General features: G+C 54.2%; 1 protein-coding gene across 1 annotated transcript; it reads left to right on the top strand.

The window, feature by feature from the left end:
- Positions 1–9,143: 9,143 nt before the first annotated feature.
- RNF215 (ring finger protein 215) lies at positions 9,144–16,768 on the top strand (the record flags this gene model as incomplete). Its single annotated transcript, XM_082667853.1, has 9 exons — positions 9,144–9,428; positions 9,685–9,828; positions 10,312–10,383; positions 10,464–10,549; positions 10,972–11,128; positions 15,189–15,308; positions 15,386–15,529; positions 15,772–15,874; positions 15,964–16,768. The coding sequence occupies 9 exons, from the start codon at positions 9,144–9,146 to the stop codon at positions 15,984–15,986; spliced, it is 1,134 nt and encodes a 377-aa protein (XP_082523979.1). The 3' UTR covers positions 15,987–16,768.
- Between the last annotated feature and the right edge of the window lie 1,103 nt (positions 16,769–17,871).

Raw genomic sequence — 17,871 nt, 5'->3', positions numbered from 1 at the left:
CAAGGAAGTCCCTAGACCATGTTCTTCAGTGAATGTGCTGCAGTGACTATTCAGCAGGGGGCCTCCTTGGGGCCATCTGCCCTTGACCTGGGCCTTGGATGACTCTTCTCTAAAACAAGGGCATTGACCAGGAGGTTGGAGGCCCCTGGGTGCCCTGCCTTCTGATTCTGTGGTGCCAACGGGGAAGGGGTGGTGCGGAGATTGGCACGGGGATTTGAGAGTCAGAGAGAACTGTCCTTTAAACCCTTCAACAAATATTTGTGGAACACTCTACTTCCAGGAGGCTGGGGTAGCTGGAACTCTCTGGAAAGCCCTTGTACTTGTGGGTGGCCATGCAGAAAGGCCCTGACTCTGAGCCTCCTCCCAGCCCTGCCCACGTGCTGCCTCAAGTCTTTTTCCAGCAAAGTGGGGAAGGAATAAAGAAATCTGTACCACCCAAGACTACACGGCCTGGACAGTGGAGGTGACAGCAGCAGAATGAGGAAGCAGTGGTGAGGGACCCACTCCTGTGCCTGCCCCTCCCCCCCACCCAGGCAACCCAGACTTCGGCTCCTGAGTGGAGCTTGAAGCTAGAGCACCTTTCATGCCTTTGCTCCACCAGCACTTATGCAGCGGGTGTGGGGCCAGGCATGGGGACACCTCAGAGGATGAGGCCAGCAGGTCCTGCCCTCCAGGAGTTCCTGGTCCACAGGGGGATAGCCAAGGCCAAAGACCATTCGGTACAGAGTGGCCAGTGCCGCCATAGGGGGTGCAGAGGGGAGGGTCCCCGTCCAGTCAGGGGACGGGATCATCCTTGGTTTCCCAGAGACCTGATAGCTGAGCAGGGTTCTGCCAGATTGGAGGAAGCAGGAGGCCTGGGGACCATTCATTCATTTATTCAAATGTTCATTCATTCATACATACATTTGTTCATTCATTCGGCACTTATTTAACTGAGCGCTGTGCTAATCATGGAGTCAAAAACTATGCCCGGGGAAATTACAGTATTGGTGGGGGGCATGCCCAGACTGAGATCAGGCTGTGGAGAAGGGAGGGGGCAGTGGGGGCCAGATAATGAGTCAGGGCGTGGGGGGATGTGGCTGTAGGAGGGCCGGGCGTCAGGAAGGACCTCTGAGTGGTGGGGAGGGCCTAGTCTGAGATGTTTGAGCAAGGTGGGTGGTCTTTCTTCTTCTCGTGACTGGGCATCCTTGATGTTGAACAAGAATAGAAAATCCACCAGGGTAAGTTCAGACTGTGGATGAGAGTGCCTTTGTAGGTTGAAGGGACACACGTGGATCTCTCTTGGGGAGAGGGTTATATCTAGGGGAGGGGGCAGGATAAGGAGCCCTCTTTGCAGGCCCCTCGGGTTCCAGCTGCAGCCCTGCCTAGTTGCCCAGTATACAGGATGGCAACCTGTCTATTACCTCACGGTTTTTTCTCCCTCCTGCTTCCCCCACTGACCCTCCACCCCCCACCCCCAAATAAGGAGGCCAGAAGTGTTCAGGCACTTCCGTCTAGGAGGTGGCAGCCTGAGTTCCCGATGACTTCTGCTGCAGCTTCTTGATCCCCTGCTCTTGCCTCTCCCCCTGCACTGATGTTGTGAAAGCAGAGGCAGCAGACCTGGACCTGGAGCCAGGAGACCTGCGGCCAAACCCTAGCTCCTCCGGTGGCAAAGTCACCTACCTGCTTTCTCTGGGTGCCTGTCACCTGGGGAGAAAAATAATCCTTGCCTCTCTCCCAGGGCTGCTGTGAGATTTCCAAGCGAAATAATGGCTGGAAAAGTGGTGGGTGCACAAATGGGAGGGATTATCAGTACTATAATCTATTATGTGTTATTTCTGAAGGTACAACAGAACATGAGAAACCAAGCCCGCCTGGCTCCTCCCCAGGAGCCCACTTCCTCCTCACTTCCGCAGTCTACCCTGGCTTTGCAAAGACACAAATCCTCTCCCTGCCCCACTTCCCACACCCGAACCCCCCTAATTAAGTCCTTTACCTTCCCGGGTATCATTGTCTAATCCCTAAGCCCTTTCTCACCAGTCTCCAGTTCTCTCCAGGAGTCAAATCCCTTTAGAGTGAGGTGGCCCACTTAGCTGTGAACCAAGAGGCTGGGGGCAGGGAGCAGGCATTTCAGGGCTCCTGGAGGGGAGGGGTGAGGAGGAGAAGGGAGGGGAGGGCAGGAGGGGTGCTGGAGACTCTGCCCTGGCTCTGCCATTAACTGGCACAAGCCTGGAGGCTTCCCCTGGGAGGAGTGGGTTGTCATTTCTACCCACACCCAAGACAGAATCCAGATTCTACAGCCAGACTTTTCATTCCCGGCCAGTGCCTTTGAGAAGCAGGACAGCTCAGGGTAAGCCCACCGACTCTGCAGCCAGACCACCTGCATTCAGGTCCAGGGTCCATCACTTACTGGGGTTACTTGACCTCCGTGCCTCAATTTCCCTTCCATCAGATGGCAATGACAATCTTACTACCTCATGCGGTGGTGATGGGATTAAATGAGCTAGTTCAAGCAATTCGCTTGAACAGTACCTGGAACATAGTACATGTATCAGCTGTTTTACTTGAACTTCCTGCTTCTTTCCCCAGATATTTTTGCCATTCAGGTCTTAAACCTCACTACACTGCTCTTGGACAGTCCTTCTTTCCCTGGCACTGAAGCTGAAGCAGCCCCCAGCCCTGGTCACTCTCTAATGCTATTTTTATCTCCTTCAGGTGGCACTTACCATGGTCTGAAATACATGGTTATGGTTGACCATCTATTCTCAAGGGCAGGAGCCATTGCTGGTCATAGTCATGGCTACAAGCCCAGTGCCTAGAACCCCGCAGGTGGTCAACATCCATTTGTGGGCATGACCCAACACTCACTCTGTCCCCTTAGGACTGGATCCTGACCACCCTGACACACCTTCTACTCTGAAGCCCCTCCTCTTGCCACACCACATTTACATTCCTTATCTGCACCTGCCCTGTATGATCTCAGGTGGGTCAGCACCCCTCGCTGGGCGTCTGGGTGAGTAGATGGAGGTGATGATGAAACCAGGCAACCAAGGGACAGTCTAAGATTTTTCTAAGATGATTTCTTATATGTTCTGGGGCTTGTGCCTATAAGGTGAAGAGATCTCAGGGACCTCTGAGTTCTGAAAATCCAGTCCTCCCACCAGCCTAGCCCTCTGTTGCTACAACTGGGCTTGAAGCCCCTGTCAACTGAAAAAAAAAAGCACAATCTACAAATTATGTTTTATTCGGTGGCCAAATCTGAGGACTTAAACCCGGGACACATCATCTCAGATAATTCTGAGAAACTGTTCCGAAGAGGAAGGTGGGGAAGCAAGGATACAGAGGAGTTTTTGCAACAAAGACCAGGTAGTCAGAACATCAAAAGATTCCTGTTAAGATAGGAAAATCAGATATCTTAAGTTAAGGAATGTGGCACTTTTCTGTGTATGGGAAGAGTCTGGGCTCACTGAAATCATTTCTTTGATATGCACCTCAGCTACATGGGGCCAGCATCCTTTGTTTTCTCATCCTGAGTTCCCTCAGGGCTCACTGGTGGAGTGGCTATAATGTGGTAGCTTGATGGCTGCGACATCCTTTGTTTACTGATATGGCAGGCAGCCTTTTTAGTTCACACCCCCATGGGTGGTACATTCCTGTGAACAAGGCATTGCCTTCCTCAAGGCCCCTTTGTAAAAACAGCAGAGACCAACATTGGGCCCCAGTGTGGCCCCATTCCCTGGAGACTAGCCTGCCACCTGGTGGCAGCTCAATCACATTGGTGCTCCTCCATCACAGGGGCCGAGGTTCGTGCTCACTGGAGCAGACCTGTATTCTGAACATGGATTTGCCTTCCCTGCCCTTCATCCTTCTGCCAGCACCACCATCCGTGGACTCATGGGATGCTTGACCATTTTATGCACAGCCTGGAATCACAATGAAGAATTAGTTTCACAGCAGAGGAAGAGCAGCCCTGGGCTCGTGCCAGCCTCACCACGTATCACGTTCCTGGTACCAAGTCTAAACCATTTCCCTGCCCCTGCCCCATTAGTGCTTGGGGTAAGGCACCCCATGTCTCACACTTTCATTAACGGCTTCATTTCTTTCTCTGTCCCCTTGCAACTTTAGGGGGGGTGAGGAAAGATGGGGGATGGGGGGGCCTCCTCCACACAGTTCACAGCCCAGCCCAGAGCCAGGAAACCTTGTATTCCAAGACACAAGCCACTTGGGATCACAGCATGCCTGGTGAAAAGACCCACCCCCAAAACTTTTAGTCCAACTCCCAGTTGCGGACCCAGGCCAAGAAAAGGGAAGCGGCTTGCCTGGAGGCACAGGCTGAGAAACTGATGGCTCTGTCCCTACCAGCTCCCTACCCTGCCCCAGAAGTGAAGCAAGCCAGGATTTGGGGGTTTGGCTCCTCTGGAGGGGTCTGCAGGGCTGAGCATCCTGTCCATCCATCCCTGAGAGTAGAGTGGCCTGAGGGTCAGCACCAGGCCCCGTGACCCACCTCCTCCCCCAGCTGGGATTCCTTCTGGGATCCCTTCCTCCCCTGTGGTCTCTTGTCTTTATTTTTTAATTTATTAATTTTTAATAAATTTATTTATCTATTTTTGGCTGCGTTGGGTCTTTGTTGCTGCATGCAGGCTTTCTCTAGTTGCAGTGAGCAGGGGCTACTCTTCGTTGTGGTGCACGGGCTTCTCATTTAGGTGGCTTCTCTTGTTGAGCACGGGCTCTAGGCACGTGGGCTTCAGTAGTTGTAGCATGCGGACTCAGTAGTTGTGGCTCGCACGCTCTAGAGTGCAGGGTCAGTAGTTGAGGCGCACAGGGAAAGCCCGCATGTGGCAACAAAGACCCAACGCAGCCAAAAATAAAAATAAAAAATAATAATAAATTAAAAAAAAAAGAGAAATGGAAAAAAATTGTGATGATAACTCTTAGGATTTACTCTGAACAACTTTCATATATAATATTCAACAGTGTTAATTCTATTTATCATGTTGTACATTATATCCCTAGTACTTATTTATCTTATAACTGGAAGGTTTTTTTTTGTTTATTTTTTTGCGGTACGCGGGCCTCTCACTTCTGTGGCCTCTCCCACTGCGGAGCACAGGCTCTGGACGCGCAGGCTCAGCAGCCATGGCTCACAGGCCCAGCCACTCCGCGGCATGTGGGACGCGGGATCCTCCCGGACCGGGGCACGAACCCATGTCCCCTGCATCGGCAGGCAGACTCCCAACCACTGCACCACCAAGGAAGCCCTATAACTGGAAGTTTGTAGTACCTTTTGACTGCCTTTATCCAATTCCCCCTCCCCCAGGAGAGATTTCTTACTACATAAAAGCAGATTATAAAGGAAAATATTGAAAAAAATTCATCCACAATAAAAAATGAAAAACTCTGTTAACCCAAACATTGTAATAAAGCGGCAGGGAAAGCCACCAAATGAGAAAAGGTATTTGCAACCAAATGATTCATATGCAGAATATACAAATACATAGATATGGGCACAAGATACAAATAGGCATTTGCCAAAAGAGGAAACAAGAATGGTCAATAAATATGAAAAGATGCTCAACCTAATCATTAATCAGAGAGATACAAATTAAGGTCTTATGAGAGATCAACTGGCAAAAATTTGAAGTCTGACAATGCCAAGTACTGGTAGGAATGTGGACCTGTACACTGCTGATGGGCGTACAGCCTGGTTGTGCTGGTACAGGACAGCCACGCTGGTAATAATTGTACATCAAATAAAACTGAAGATGCACACTCTCAGGAATTCCACTCCTGGGTATACTGTGCACTCTAGAATAGTGGTTCTCAACACAGACTGAACATTAGAATCATTTAAGGATCTTCTAAAAACTACTGATGCCCAACCTCTACTCCAAATCAACTGAATTGTTATCTCTGGAGGTGGGGCCTTTGTTGTTGGAAATGCTAAAAAGCTTGCACACCAGGTGACTCTGCTGGCTGAGAACCATTCCCTGGGCATGTGCAAAACATCCCTATTTGAATAGTAAAAGACTGAAAACAGCCCGACTCACAATCACTAAAGAGATAAATCGTGATATCTTCATGTGTAGCATACAATGCAATAGAGAAAAATGAATGGACTAGGTATGTGTATCACCATGGATAATTCTAACAGAATGCTTAGCTCAAAAAGCAAGTCTCCAAATAATACATGCTATTTAAGTTCAAAAAAATCGACTTTAGGTCAACATACAAAAATCAGTTGTGTTTCCATACACCAGCAATGAATAATCCTAAAAGGAAATTAAGACAACAATTCTATTTACAATAGTATTCAAAAGAATAAAAATATCTGGGAGAGACTTCCCTGGCAGTCCAGTGGTCAAGACGCCGGGCATGGGTTCCATCCCAGGTTGGGGAACTAAGATTCCCGCGTGCTGCGCAGCGCAGCCAAAACAAAAAGAATTACCATCTGATCCACTTCTGGGTATATCCAAAAGAATTGAAGGCAGGGACTCAAACAAGTGTTTGTACACCAGCATTCATAGCAGCATTATTCACAATAGCCAAAATATGAAAACAACTGTTACTGAACCAGGTTCGTTTTGCCCGTTGCACAAGCCAAAACGCTGGGACACTGAGGTTTGCAGCAAAGAAAGGGTTTATTCATAAGACAGCCAAGTGAGGAGATAGGAGTCTGCCTCCCTGAAGGCAAGGGGCTCCGGGGTATTTATGGGATGAAGATAAAGCAAGCAGGGCGGTCTGAGGCATGGGGAGTGTGGGGAGTGTAGGGAAAGGCGACTGGAAAAAGGGGCGGTAATCTTCATTCTGCACAGGTGTAACTGAACTACAGGTCTCTGCACGTTCACAGCACAATCTGAGGGTGGAATTTTGGCCCTCTGACATCAAAAGGTCACCAAGCAGGCACTCGAGCATGCCCAGTTGGAGGGTCAGTGGTCCTATCCAGTCTTAACCAGCTCACCTCGAACTAGGCACAGCTGACTGGAAAACAACTCGGGCAAATCTTACTGTTTAGGCCACTGCTGCTTGGAGAACATGCATCTTAAAATGACCTTGATTAGTGAAGGCAGGTGAAATGGATTTGACTCATTACCCACAGTTTTGCAACCAAAATGTCCATCAGTGGATAAATGGGTAAACAAATTTTGATATGTCCATAAGCTGGAATATTATTTAGTCATAAATAGGAATGAGGTGCCGACATCCATGACAACATGGATGAATCTTGAAAACATTATGCTAAGTGAAAGTAGCCGTACACAAAAGGCCATGTATTATTGTATGATGTGTCCAGAATAGGTAAATCCATAGAGATGGAAAGCAGATCGGTGGCTGAGGAGAAGGGGAAATAACAAATGACTGCTTCACAGGTACGGGGTTTCCTTCTGGGGTGACGAAAATGTTTTGGAACTGGATAGAGGTGTGGTTGCCCAACGTTGTGAATGTACTCAATACCACTGATTTTCTGACTTTAAAATGATTCATTTTATGTTGTGTGAAACTCACCTCAATAGCAAAAGAAACCGGAGGACTGTCTGTATTTTTAATGAATGCATTCACTTGTAACAAAACTCTAAAAATATCAGGCAAATGAGAAACACAAAGTTCAGTTCACCAGTGTGGGATGTAATTGGGGAGGGACACCCTCCCTAGCAGTCTCGGCAGATTCTTAACCACTATGCCACCAGGGAAGTCCTCCATTTCTTTAATTTTGTATCTATCTGAGACGATGGATGTTCACTAAACTTATGATAATTTCATAATGTACGTAAGTCAAATCATGATGCTGTAGCCCTTTAAATTTATACAGTGCTGTATGTCAATTATATCTCCATAAAGTTGTAAGAAAAAAAAAATCTCTCTTGACCTTGAAGTAACCAAGATATTCTCCTATGTTTTTTTTCTAAAAATGTTTAGGGTATTACTTTTCATATTTAGGTCTTTAATCCACATGGAATTGATTGTGTATGATGTGCAGTAGGAGTTTAATACCATTTATTTTCCTTATGGTAACCCATTCCCTTAGCACAATTTATCAAACAGTCCATCCTACTGCACATCATACACATCCTCCCCTGTCCTCAAATGCAACGCTTCTTCGTACACAGCCATGCTTTTGTGTGCGGGTCAGTTTCTGGCTTCTGCGTTTGATGCCCTATTTGTCTGACTTCAGGCTGGTATCAGACTGTCTTATTCTCTCCATCTTATTCTTCAGGAGCATCTTGATAGTTCAACGTTGGTGGTTATACAAGTGTTCCCTGTAAAATTCTTTCCATTTTTATGCATGCTTGAAATTTTTCATAATAAAATATTGGGGGAAAGAGTGTCATGGCTCCTCAGGCCTTTGCCCTTTTATCATGATACAATTTTTTAAAAAATTTTCAGACTGAGCCAGCTCCCAGCAGCAGCAGCCCCTGGGAGAGAAGGATGAATTTTAGGACCGTCCATGGAACTTTCACATTCCGGTGGGCATCAGACATGACTTGTTGGGGGTGAGGCAGTGCTGGTCTTCTATCGTGCCCGTTTCAAGGCCTGAAGACCCAGCCTCTGGGCCCCACTGTGGAACTGTGTTAGCTGGGGGTCCCTGGCCCCTCTCTCTGCCCCTCCAGGACCCTTGCCTCAATCTCGCCCCTCCCCACCCCCGGAACACCTGTCAGGCCAGTCTCTGGAGTTCAGTCTGGTGGAGAAATGGAGAACCAGGCCAACCGTGTGACCATCAGGCGGCTCCAGAGCAAGGGCTAGCGTCCAGACCCCCAGAAGTTCCTCGTTGCTGCCCTTCTGGGGCCCCGATCGTGCCTCCGGCTCCCCAGGTCGCCAACTATCTTCCAACTATCTCCGTCGGTCTCCCTTCCTCTGGTCTCCGCCGTCTGACAACCAAAAGCTGGGAGCGCCTCCTCTGACTTCCCACCTCTGCCAGTTGACCTGGGCTCCGCCCGGCTGCAGCCCCGCTGACCGCCGGCGCCTGTGTTCTCCACGGCCACCAGGGGGCGCGCGCGGCCGGGTCTGGGAGCGGGAGCCGCCGCGAGCCCACCCCGCCTCCCGGCGCTCCTCCCCGTCCGGCCACGCCCCCGCCCCCGCCCCCCCCGGCGTCCCGCCCCGTCCGGCTGCGGCCTGGCTCCCTCCGCTTCCCCACGCTCCCAGGACCCCCGGCGCCCCTGTGTCCGGCCATGGGCCCCGCCGCTCGCCCCACGCCGAGGTCGCCGCCGCCGCCTCCTCCGCCGCCGCCGTCGCCACTGCTGCTGCTGTTGCCCCTGCTGCCATTCTGGCTGGGCCTGGCGGGGCCCGGGGCCGCGGCGGACGGCAGCGAGCCCACTGCTAGGGAGGGGCGGGGGGCGGCCCGCGCCGTGCGGGTGGACGTGAGGCTGCCGCGGGAGGACGCTCTGTTGCTGGAGGGCGTCAGGATTGGCCCCGAGGCCGACCCGGCGCTCCCTCTGGGTGGCCGTCTGCTGCTGGTGAGCGCCGCTGAGCCATATGGCCCCCACCCCGCCGTAGACCCTGCACCCAGATCCAGCCTTCATCCTGGACCAAGCCCTGTCAGCCCAGCGCCCCTTCCCCAGGCTGCCCAGGTCCCCAGCATTCCGGCTTCCAGAACCTGAGATCAGATGCCCTCCCCTCCAGACTCATTCCCAAACCCTGGCCTTGCATCGCTTGTGTGACCGATCCCCCTTCCTCCCCCTCCTCCTTCTACCATGGCCCCTTGCCCCACAGATGGACATCGTGGATGCTGAGCAGGAGGTGCCCGTAGAAGGCTGGATTGCAGTGGCATACGTGGGCAAGGAGCAGGAGGCCCAGGTTCACCAGGAGAGTCAGGACAGCGGTCCACAGGCCTATCCTAAGGCTCTGGTTCAGCAGGTGCAGGGGGTGTATGTGGAAAGGGGGCTGGAGGAAGGGTTTTCAAGGCAACTGCTAGAGCCAGACTACCAGGTGGGCCCCTAAGGAGCTTCCAGAGAAGCCCTGGGCCTGGCTGGGGCAAGGGACCCCAGGGGTAGACTGGAGTCAGTGTGGTTGGCAGCAGAGAGGTGGGAGGAGGCTAGAGAGAGTCAGGAAGCTCAACCAAACTCTGAGAGTATACAGTGGGGAGTTCCTGCTGGGGGTCGGTGGGCAAGCCTGCCCTGCTTGGACCAGGGAAAGCACAGTATTATTTGGGTCCCACAGAGCATCTGGGGGGAAGGTGAGAGGAATAAGGGTTTTTGCCCTTGATCTCAGGGAGCTTATAGCTGATCTGTCCAAAGGAAATGCTAACCGCAGAGCCAGGAGCTGAGAACAACTATGACCACAGGTGGTGAGACAGGTGTGTGGGCAGGGTGTGTGCTAGCCTCTGCCTCTGTCCTGCAGATGCGGAGGGCGCTCTTCCTGGGAGCCTCTGCCTTGCTTCTCCTCATCTTGAACCACAACGTGGTCCGAGAGGTAAACCGGATCAGGCTTTTGGGGCACATAGGCTGGGGAATGGGTGACCCGGCCTGGCTGACCTCCCTGTCCCCCTACAGCTGGACATATCCCAACTTCTGCTCAGGCCAGTGATTGTCCTCCATTATTCTTCCAATGTCACCAAGCTGTTGGAGGCACTGCTGCAGTGAGTTGGGGTTTGGGCTCAAAGGACTGGGCTTGGGTGCTAGGGTCCTTGGCTTTGTCGTGGGCTCAGGGGTCCTGGGACCAGGGCCTTCCCTGTTAGTCTGAGACTGTAGCCTCCTAGTCTGAAAAACGGGTGAGAGGACTAGAAGGAGATGATTCTATGGGCTCTATAGGTGGAGGTGATTGGCTCCAGCAAGGAGGAAGCCAGATTCCTGATTGACTCTTCCCTGTGCTTGAGAGCCTCCTTGGCCGGCTGTTATGAGAACTAGAAAAACCACTGGCTGGGAAAGGCGTGGGGGCCAAAGCAGAAGGGCTGTGGGGTGATACTCAGGGGTATCCTTTTCCCACAAGGCTGGGGTGAGTGGGTCCGGGCCTCTCCTCCCAAGAGCCCTTCTGTCTGGCCCCTTTGGCCTCCCCTCTCAGGAGGACCCAGGCCACAGCTGAGATCACCAGCGGAGAGTCTCTGTCGGCCAACATCGAGTGGAAGCTGACCCTGTGGACCACCTGTGGCCTCTCCAAGGACAGCTACGGAGGATGGCAGGACTTGGTGTGCCTGGGAGGCAGTCGGGCCCAGGAGCAGGTGAGTGCCTGGAGAGAGGAGGTGGGGGTGGGGGGACCACACACATGACTTGTCTCCAGTCCTGCGGCGTCTTGCTGCCCTGGTGGGGAGGACCACCCCTTGCACCTCCCAGGGCTGCTGTGAGGGTTCAGGGGCTGGGTGGGTGCTCCGTGTGGTGCCTGACCCGGGGTCATGCACAGTCAGCTTTAGCTGCTGCTGTTGTCACATCCCTGTCCCTCTCAGAAGCCTTCTTTGACTCCCTATCACCTGCAGAATGAAATTCAAACTCCTTACCTGGCTTTCACAGCTCTCCTGATCACTCATCCTTCTTTTTTCCCAGTCTTCTCCCTACACTCCAGCCACTCTGTGCCATTTACCGGTCTCCACTCACGCCCCGGTCTCCTGCCACCGGGGCTTGTCTGTAGGCTTGGACATTCTCTTTCTCCAGCTCTGTATGTCCCAGTCCAGCCAGAACCCTCACAACTCATCCTCCTGCCTTCTTCGGAAAGCCTCCCTCACATTGGGCTCCCAGCCCCCCTACTGCTTTTATTTTTATTTTCTTAAATTCTTTTTTAATTTTTAAAAGAAATTTATTAATTTAATTTATTTATTTCTGGCTGCATTGGGTCTTCGTTGCTGTGCGTGGGCTTTCTCTAGTTGTGGTGAGCTGGGGCTACTCTTCGTTGTGGTGCACGGGCTTCTCATTGTCGTGGCTTCTGTTGTTGTGGAGCATGGGCTCTAGGCATGTGGGTCAGTAGTTGTGGTGCGCGGGCTCAGTAGTTGTGGCTCACAGGCTCTAGAGCACAGGCTCGATAGTTGTGGCACATGGGCTTAGCTGCTCCGTGGCATGTGTGATCTTCCCAGACCAGGGATTGAACCCGTGTCCCCTGCATTGGCAGGTGGATTCTCAACCACTGCGCCACCAGGGAAGCCCCCTCATAGGCCTCTTAGGGCAGCCCATCCTGTGTGACCGTTGGGGACTGTGACTGTGTCTCCCGAAGGCCAGGCTGTGTCTTATTTGTCTCTGGCTTTCCCAGTGCTTGGCATAGAGAGGGTCAAAGGTATTGTGTCTGCAAGCATTTCTCAAATCCCCACTCTGCAGGGCAGGTTTTCCCCGCTCTCCTGATGAGCAGCCTCCAGCATGCCTCGGTGGATGGGGAGCCGTGCAAGGCAGCTTCAAGTCAGGCGGACTTGGAATGAGGCTCTGAAACCTTAGCTGAGCAATGTTAGGCTGCGTGTTTAACCTCTGGTCTCACGTTCCTCATTTGTGAACAGGTATAGCACACGGCCACAAGATTGTTGAGATCGTGTATGTAAATCTCACGGCGGGCACTGAGCAGATGGGTAGCTGCTCTGCTACAGTACCTTTATTGTTATGAGTGCTCGAATAAGTCAACAGTCACCAAAGGTGACTGTTCTGATATTCTAGGACACTTGGGGGTCCGTGAGAAGGGCTGTGGAGGGTACAAAAGGCCTTGGAAGACCCGGGCTCTGCTGTTCAAGGCCTCAAAGACGGGCAGAGAAGAGGAACTTACACGGAGGCAGCCCAGAGCACAATTTCGCTTGAGCAGCGTGAACCGCAGTTCTGCAGAGCGAGCGGGGAGTGAGGCTGCGGGAGTGGAAGGAAGGGCTTTCTGGAAGAGGAGAGAGCCCGCCCTCTCTCCCCCTGGAGGGCAGCCCACATGGACTTCTGGGAGGGGCAGGCATTTGGTGAGGGGCTGTCAGATGAGAGACTGGGAGGAGTTGCAGGCAGAAAGCCTGGAGCTCAGAGAGGATCAGACTGGGAGCGTGCCCAAGAGGCCAGTAGGTGGGCATGTACTGTCGGTCAGGTCAGGCTGGCTGGTTGTGAGGGCAATGCTGAACAGCCTTGGCCTTGCTGCTGGCTGGGGTGGGCCAGTACAGGTGTTGGGAGCCCACGGTAGCTGAGGTGTCTGAAGGACAGCCAGGGCCAGCTCTCAGCCCCAGGGCCCAGTCACCACTCCTCCAGCCTCTGGGCATCCAGAGTTGTAGTCACCATGTATCAGAAAAGTCTGATGACCATGTCCTACTGCTCTGATGGACAAGGCCCAACTCTGCCCTCCCTCCTCACCTGGGAGTCCCCAAGATGCACCGAGCCTGGGGAGATGGGGTCTCTGGCCTCCAGTAGAGCTCCAGGCCAGCCACAGCCTCGGCCCACCCAGAACTCACTGGCCGCTCCAAAGCACAGAGCTCCAGGTTCTGCCCCAGAGAGTTTACAGTGTAAAGGTCGTGCGAGTCCTGCCACGTGTCAGCCTGGCTCAGCATGGCAGGGGGTATGAGGACAGGGCAGCTCCAGCCCTGGGCTCATGTGGCCCTATCAGGGGAGGAACTAGGCCAGAGACACTGTCACCTGTTGGGGTGATTACTGAGCTGGTGAGGGGCATGGCCCTTCAGGCATGGTGAAGGCGCCTGAGCTCAGCCTAGGGGCTTCGGGAGAGCTTCCTCAGCAGGTGTCACCATCCCTCCATGGATGAAAGGGGACGCGGACACAAGCCAGGGGGCGAGGGTGGGACAGAGTGTGAAGCTGGGGCTCATAGACCTCTCTTGGCAGTGGCCCCCAGAGTGCTTCCACCCTGAACCAAAGCAACATCTTATGACCCTAACAGCACCCAACCTTGCCCATCAAATCATTTCTCAGCCCCTCTCCCACCACGTGTTGGCAGTTGAACTTCAGCATTGGCTGGGGAAGAACATGGTGGCAGAAAAGTTTTTTGTTTTGTTTTGTTTTTTTTTTTTGCTGTACGCGGGCCTCTCACTGTTGTGGCCTCTCCCGTTGCGGAGCACAGGCTCCGGACGCGCAGGCCCAGCGGCCGTGGCTCACGGGCCCAGCTGCTCTGCGGCATGTGGGATCTTCCCGGACCGGGGCACGAACCCATGTCCCCTGCATCGGCAGGCGGACTCTCAACCACTGCGCCTCCAGGGAAGCCCAAGGCAGAAAACTTTTAAACGAATGCATTTATTAGTTGTGACACGTCCGCAGGCCCGTGTGCTGGTGGGTTAGCGGCTGGGTCTTGTTTCCTCCGCTGTGTCACCTCCTGAGCCAGCTGTTGAGTGGTCACAGCCTGTCTGCCACACTGGATTTGGTGGCAGTTCAGTCTAGGTCAGTGTGTCCCCCTGGGGGCCTCTCAAAGGCGAAGTGAGGTACCTCAGACGTGGTTCCCTCCCACCAGCGGGAGCTGGAGGACCGCTGAGGGCAGAGTGGGTATGAGGAGGGTGGCAGGGGAGGTGAGGGGGGAACATTTGCCTGGCAGGGTTGGTCAGGGAGAGCTTCCAGAGCAAGAGGTGTCCAAAGCCATAAGCCAAGGGAGGGAGCGTGGAAGAAGAGCATTAGTTCCCAAGACCTGGAACAGTGTGGAAAGGCACAGACGTGGGAGGGGCAGGGAGCATGGGATGGGGGAGGGGGGAGGGGTGGAGATCAAGGGCCTTGAGGGCCCCCTGGTAGAAGAGTTTGGGTTTCCTCCTGAGGATGGGGAATGCGGAGGAGGTGGGAGGGGAGCATCAGAGGGAAGGGTCAAGTAGGGGTGCTGTGTAATCGGGTTTGCAGGTGAGATCCCTGTGACTGTGGGTGGGACCTGGGCGGGTGAGGCCTGAGCAGGGCACCTGAAGAGCAGCAGAGTGGGGAGGAGAGGAGGGGCGTGCGGGGCCTCTAGGGAGTGAGGAGACAGGGCCTAGGGACTAGCGCCCTCTCAGGCTGTGAATGCTCAGCCTGGATGGGCGTGGGTGGGTGGGTGATGGCTCCCAGACCAGGAGGAGTGCTGGGTAGGGATGGGGGTCCTGGGCTGGGGAGTCTGTGAGGCTGCCAGTAGATGCTTCTGTGAGTGCATAAACACCGGGTTTGTTGCCCAGGATTGGCCTGGGCTGAGCACTGATGTAGGGTGAATCTGGGGCAGCCCCTGAGAGAGCACGGGGCAGGGGCGGGGGACAGCAGCTTCAGAAGAGGAAGCCTGGCGCCTCCGGGGTCATGGTGCCCATGGACCTCATCTGCCTAGTCCTTGGGGTGGATTTACTGGGTAAAGAGGGTGGGGTGGCTCCAGCGCCCCTGACACCCTGCTCTTCTCCCCAGAAGCCCCTGCAACAGCTGTGGAACACCATCCTGCTGGTGGCCATGCTCCTGTGCACAGGCCTCGTGGTCCAAGCTCAGCGGCAGGCATCCCGGCAGAGCCAGCGGGAGCCCCGAGGCCAGGTGGGAGCCAGCCCTCGGGGGCCCTCGGGAGCCCTGGTGTCCCCAGCCCTTGGGAACTGTGTGCCCTTACCCCACAGGTGGACCTGCTCAAGCGCCAGGTGGTGCAGAGGCTGGCGTCCCTCAAGACCCGGCGTTGCCGGCTGGGCCGGGCGGCACAGGACCCCCCGGAGCCTGGTGCTGAGACCTGCGCCGTGTGTCTGGACTATTTCTGCAACAAGCAAGTTAGTGCCCTGGGCAGAGACCAGCCTTCGGCTGACACGTGATGCCCCCTACCCTGCTCCCAAGAGACCTGAGAAGTACCCCAACCAGGCCTTCACCCAGCCCCACCAGAGCTATGGAAAGCAGCATGGGGGTGGGGCAGGTCACAGGGGTTTCAGTTCCCCAGCTCAGGTGTGGGCGTGGGGCCTGCTACCCCCACTGGAGGCCTATGCCTGTGGCCTGAGCCATCTCCCCGACTCTGCAGTGGCTCCGGGTGCTGCCCTGTAAGCATGAGTTTCACCGAGACTGTGTGGACCCCTGGCTGATGATCCAGCAGACCTGCCCGCTGTGCAAATTCAACGTCCTGGGTGAGCACCAAGGGTGGGGGCCCTTGGCCATCTCCACCTGGTTCCCACCTGACACCTCCCTCCCTGATATTTTTTCTCCTCTCCTGCAGGGAACCGCTACTCAGATGATTAGCTGCCCCAGCTGGATCTCTGCATGTGGGATCTCTGCATCCCTCCATCTGCATCCTGGCCCTGGGCCCTTGGTGCCTGAAACAAGACGGCAGGGGGAACAGGACAGAAAACCCTATGGGTGGAAGGAGGGATAGGGGCCTCCCCTGCTGAGGGGCAAGGTGCCCACCACATCCACACTGGGATGGAGGGACCACAGCCCCCAGGCTGAGGATGCAGGGCCCAGACCCAGCAGGAAGAGAGGCTGCTTTGGGGCCTTTCTCTGCCATCCTGGGGTGTGCCTGCCTTCCACTCAGACAGCTCCCAGGACTCTGGCCAGGGACCTGGGGAAGAAGGTGTGGGCAGTGCTGCTGTTCCCAGGGCTCTGGGAGCTCTCTGACCTGCCTGTCAGGGCATCCCTGGGGCCTGAGGCTGCAGTGGCCAGGTTTTGTGCTTATTTATTGGGGGTGGGTTGGGAGAGGAGCTATCTGGCCTTGGGGGCACTCTAACCTGACCACGTTCCATGACACATCTTGAAGGCTATGATGTTTAACCTAGCAGCCCTTCCACTGCCTGCTAACCCTTGGTCCTTGGGTACCGGCAGCTGCAGGTCCCATGGCCTGTCCAGCTGGGCTCCCTTCTGGGGCCTGGCTGGGACCAGAGGCCTTAGAAACCATCTAGTCCTGTGCTTCTCCGTGGGGTTACAGGTTGCTGACCAGGATACTTGAAGCCACAGGATAAATGTGGTACATCTTACAGGGGCATCCGTTTTTTTAGATTTGGGGTACGGGAGATTTAATATTAAACATGGATATATTTTAACATAAGATGTAAAATTTGTGTGGATGTTTTAAGATAAACAAGTTGCCCTGGAGTCTACTGCCCATGGGAGGCAGATTCTAAAATGGCCCCCAAGATTCCCCCAGCCCTCATGGACACGCCTTATGTGATCCTGGCACTATGACGCTGATGGATTTTACTCCCATGATTAGGTTGCTTTATGGCACAGTTGACCTTAATATGGGAAAGCATCCAAGTGGGCCTGACCTAACCACGTGAGCCCATTAAAAGTAGAGTTTTCTCCAGCTGGTGGAAGGAGAGGAATTCAGAAATTTGAACCATGGAGGGGATTCAATGCCTGAGAAATTCTCTGTTGCCGACTTGAAGATGGAGGGGCCATATGGCAAGAAGCTGGATGGCCTCTCAGAGCCCAGAGTAGCCCCGACAGCGACCAGCAAGGAAATGGACATCAGTTCGACAGCTGCAAGAACCAGAATTCTGCCCACAATCAGAATGAGCCTGGATTCTGCCCCACACCCTTGCAAAAGAAAGGCAGATGCTTTTTTTATTTTATTTATTTTTTATTTTTGGCTGCGTTGGGTCTTTGTTGCTGTGCGCGGGCTTTCTGTAATTGCGGCGAGCGGGGGCTACTCTTGGTTGTGGTGCGCGGGCTCCTCACTGCGGTGGCTTCTCGTTGTGGAGCACGGGCTCTAGGTGTGCAGGCTTCAGTAGTTGTGGCATGCAGGATCAGTAGTTATGGCTCTTGGGCTCCAGAGCACAGGCTCAGTAGTTGTGGCACACGGGCTTAGTTGCTCCACGGCATGTGGGATCTTCCCGGACCAGGGCTCGAACCCGTGTCCTCTGCATTGGCAGGCGGATTCTTAACCACTGCGCCACCAGGGAAGCCCCTGGCAGATGCTTTGATTTCAGCCTTGTAAGGCCCTGAGCAGAGAAACCACCCACACAGGGCCCGGACGTCTGACCTACAGACCTGTGAGCTACTGAATGGATGCAGAGAGGAGCCAGGCTGTGACAGGTCCTCCCCCTGCACTTGGGCCTGGGCCCCCTGCCTCAGGGAGCACACCTGAGGGCTGGCTCTCACCTGGGAGGGGCCCAGTCCAGACAGCCCA

This window comes from Grampus griseus (genome assembly GCF_964374135.1).
Source record: "Grampus griseus genome assembly, chromosome: 12".
In the NCBI taxonomy this organism is placed as follows: Eukaryota; Metazoa; Chordata; class Mammalia; order Artiodactyla; family Delphinidae; genus Grampus; species Grampus griseus.
This window is presented reverse-complemented; position numbering and strand designations above follow the sequence as displayed.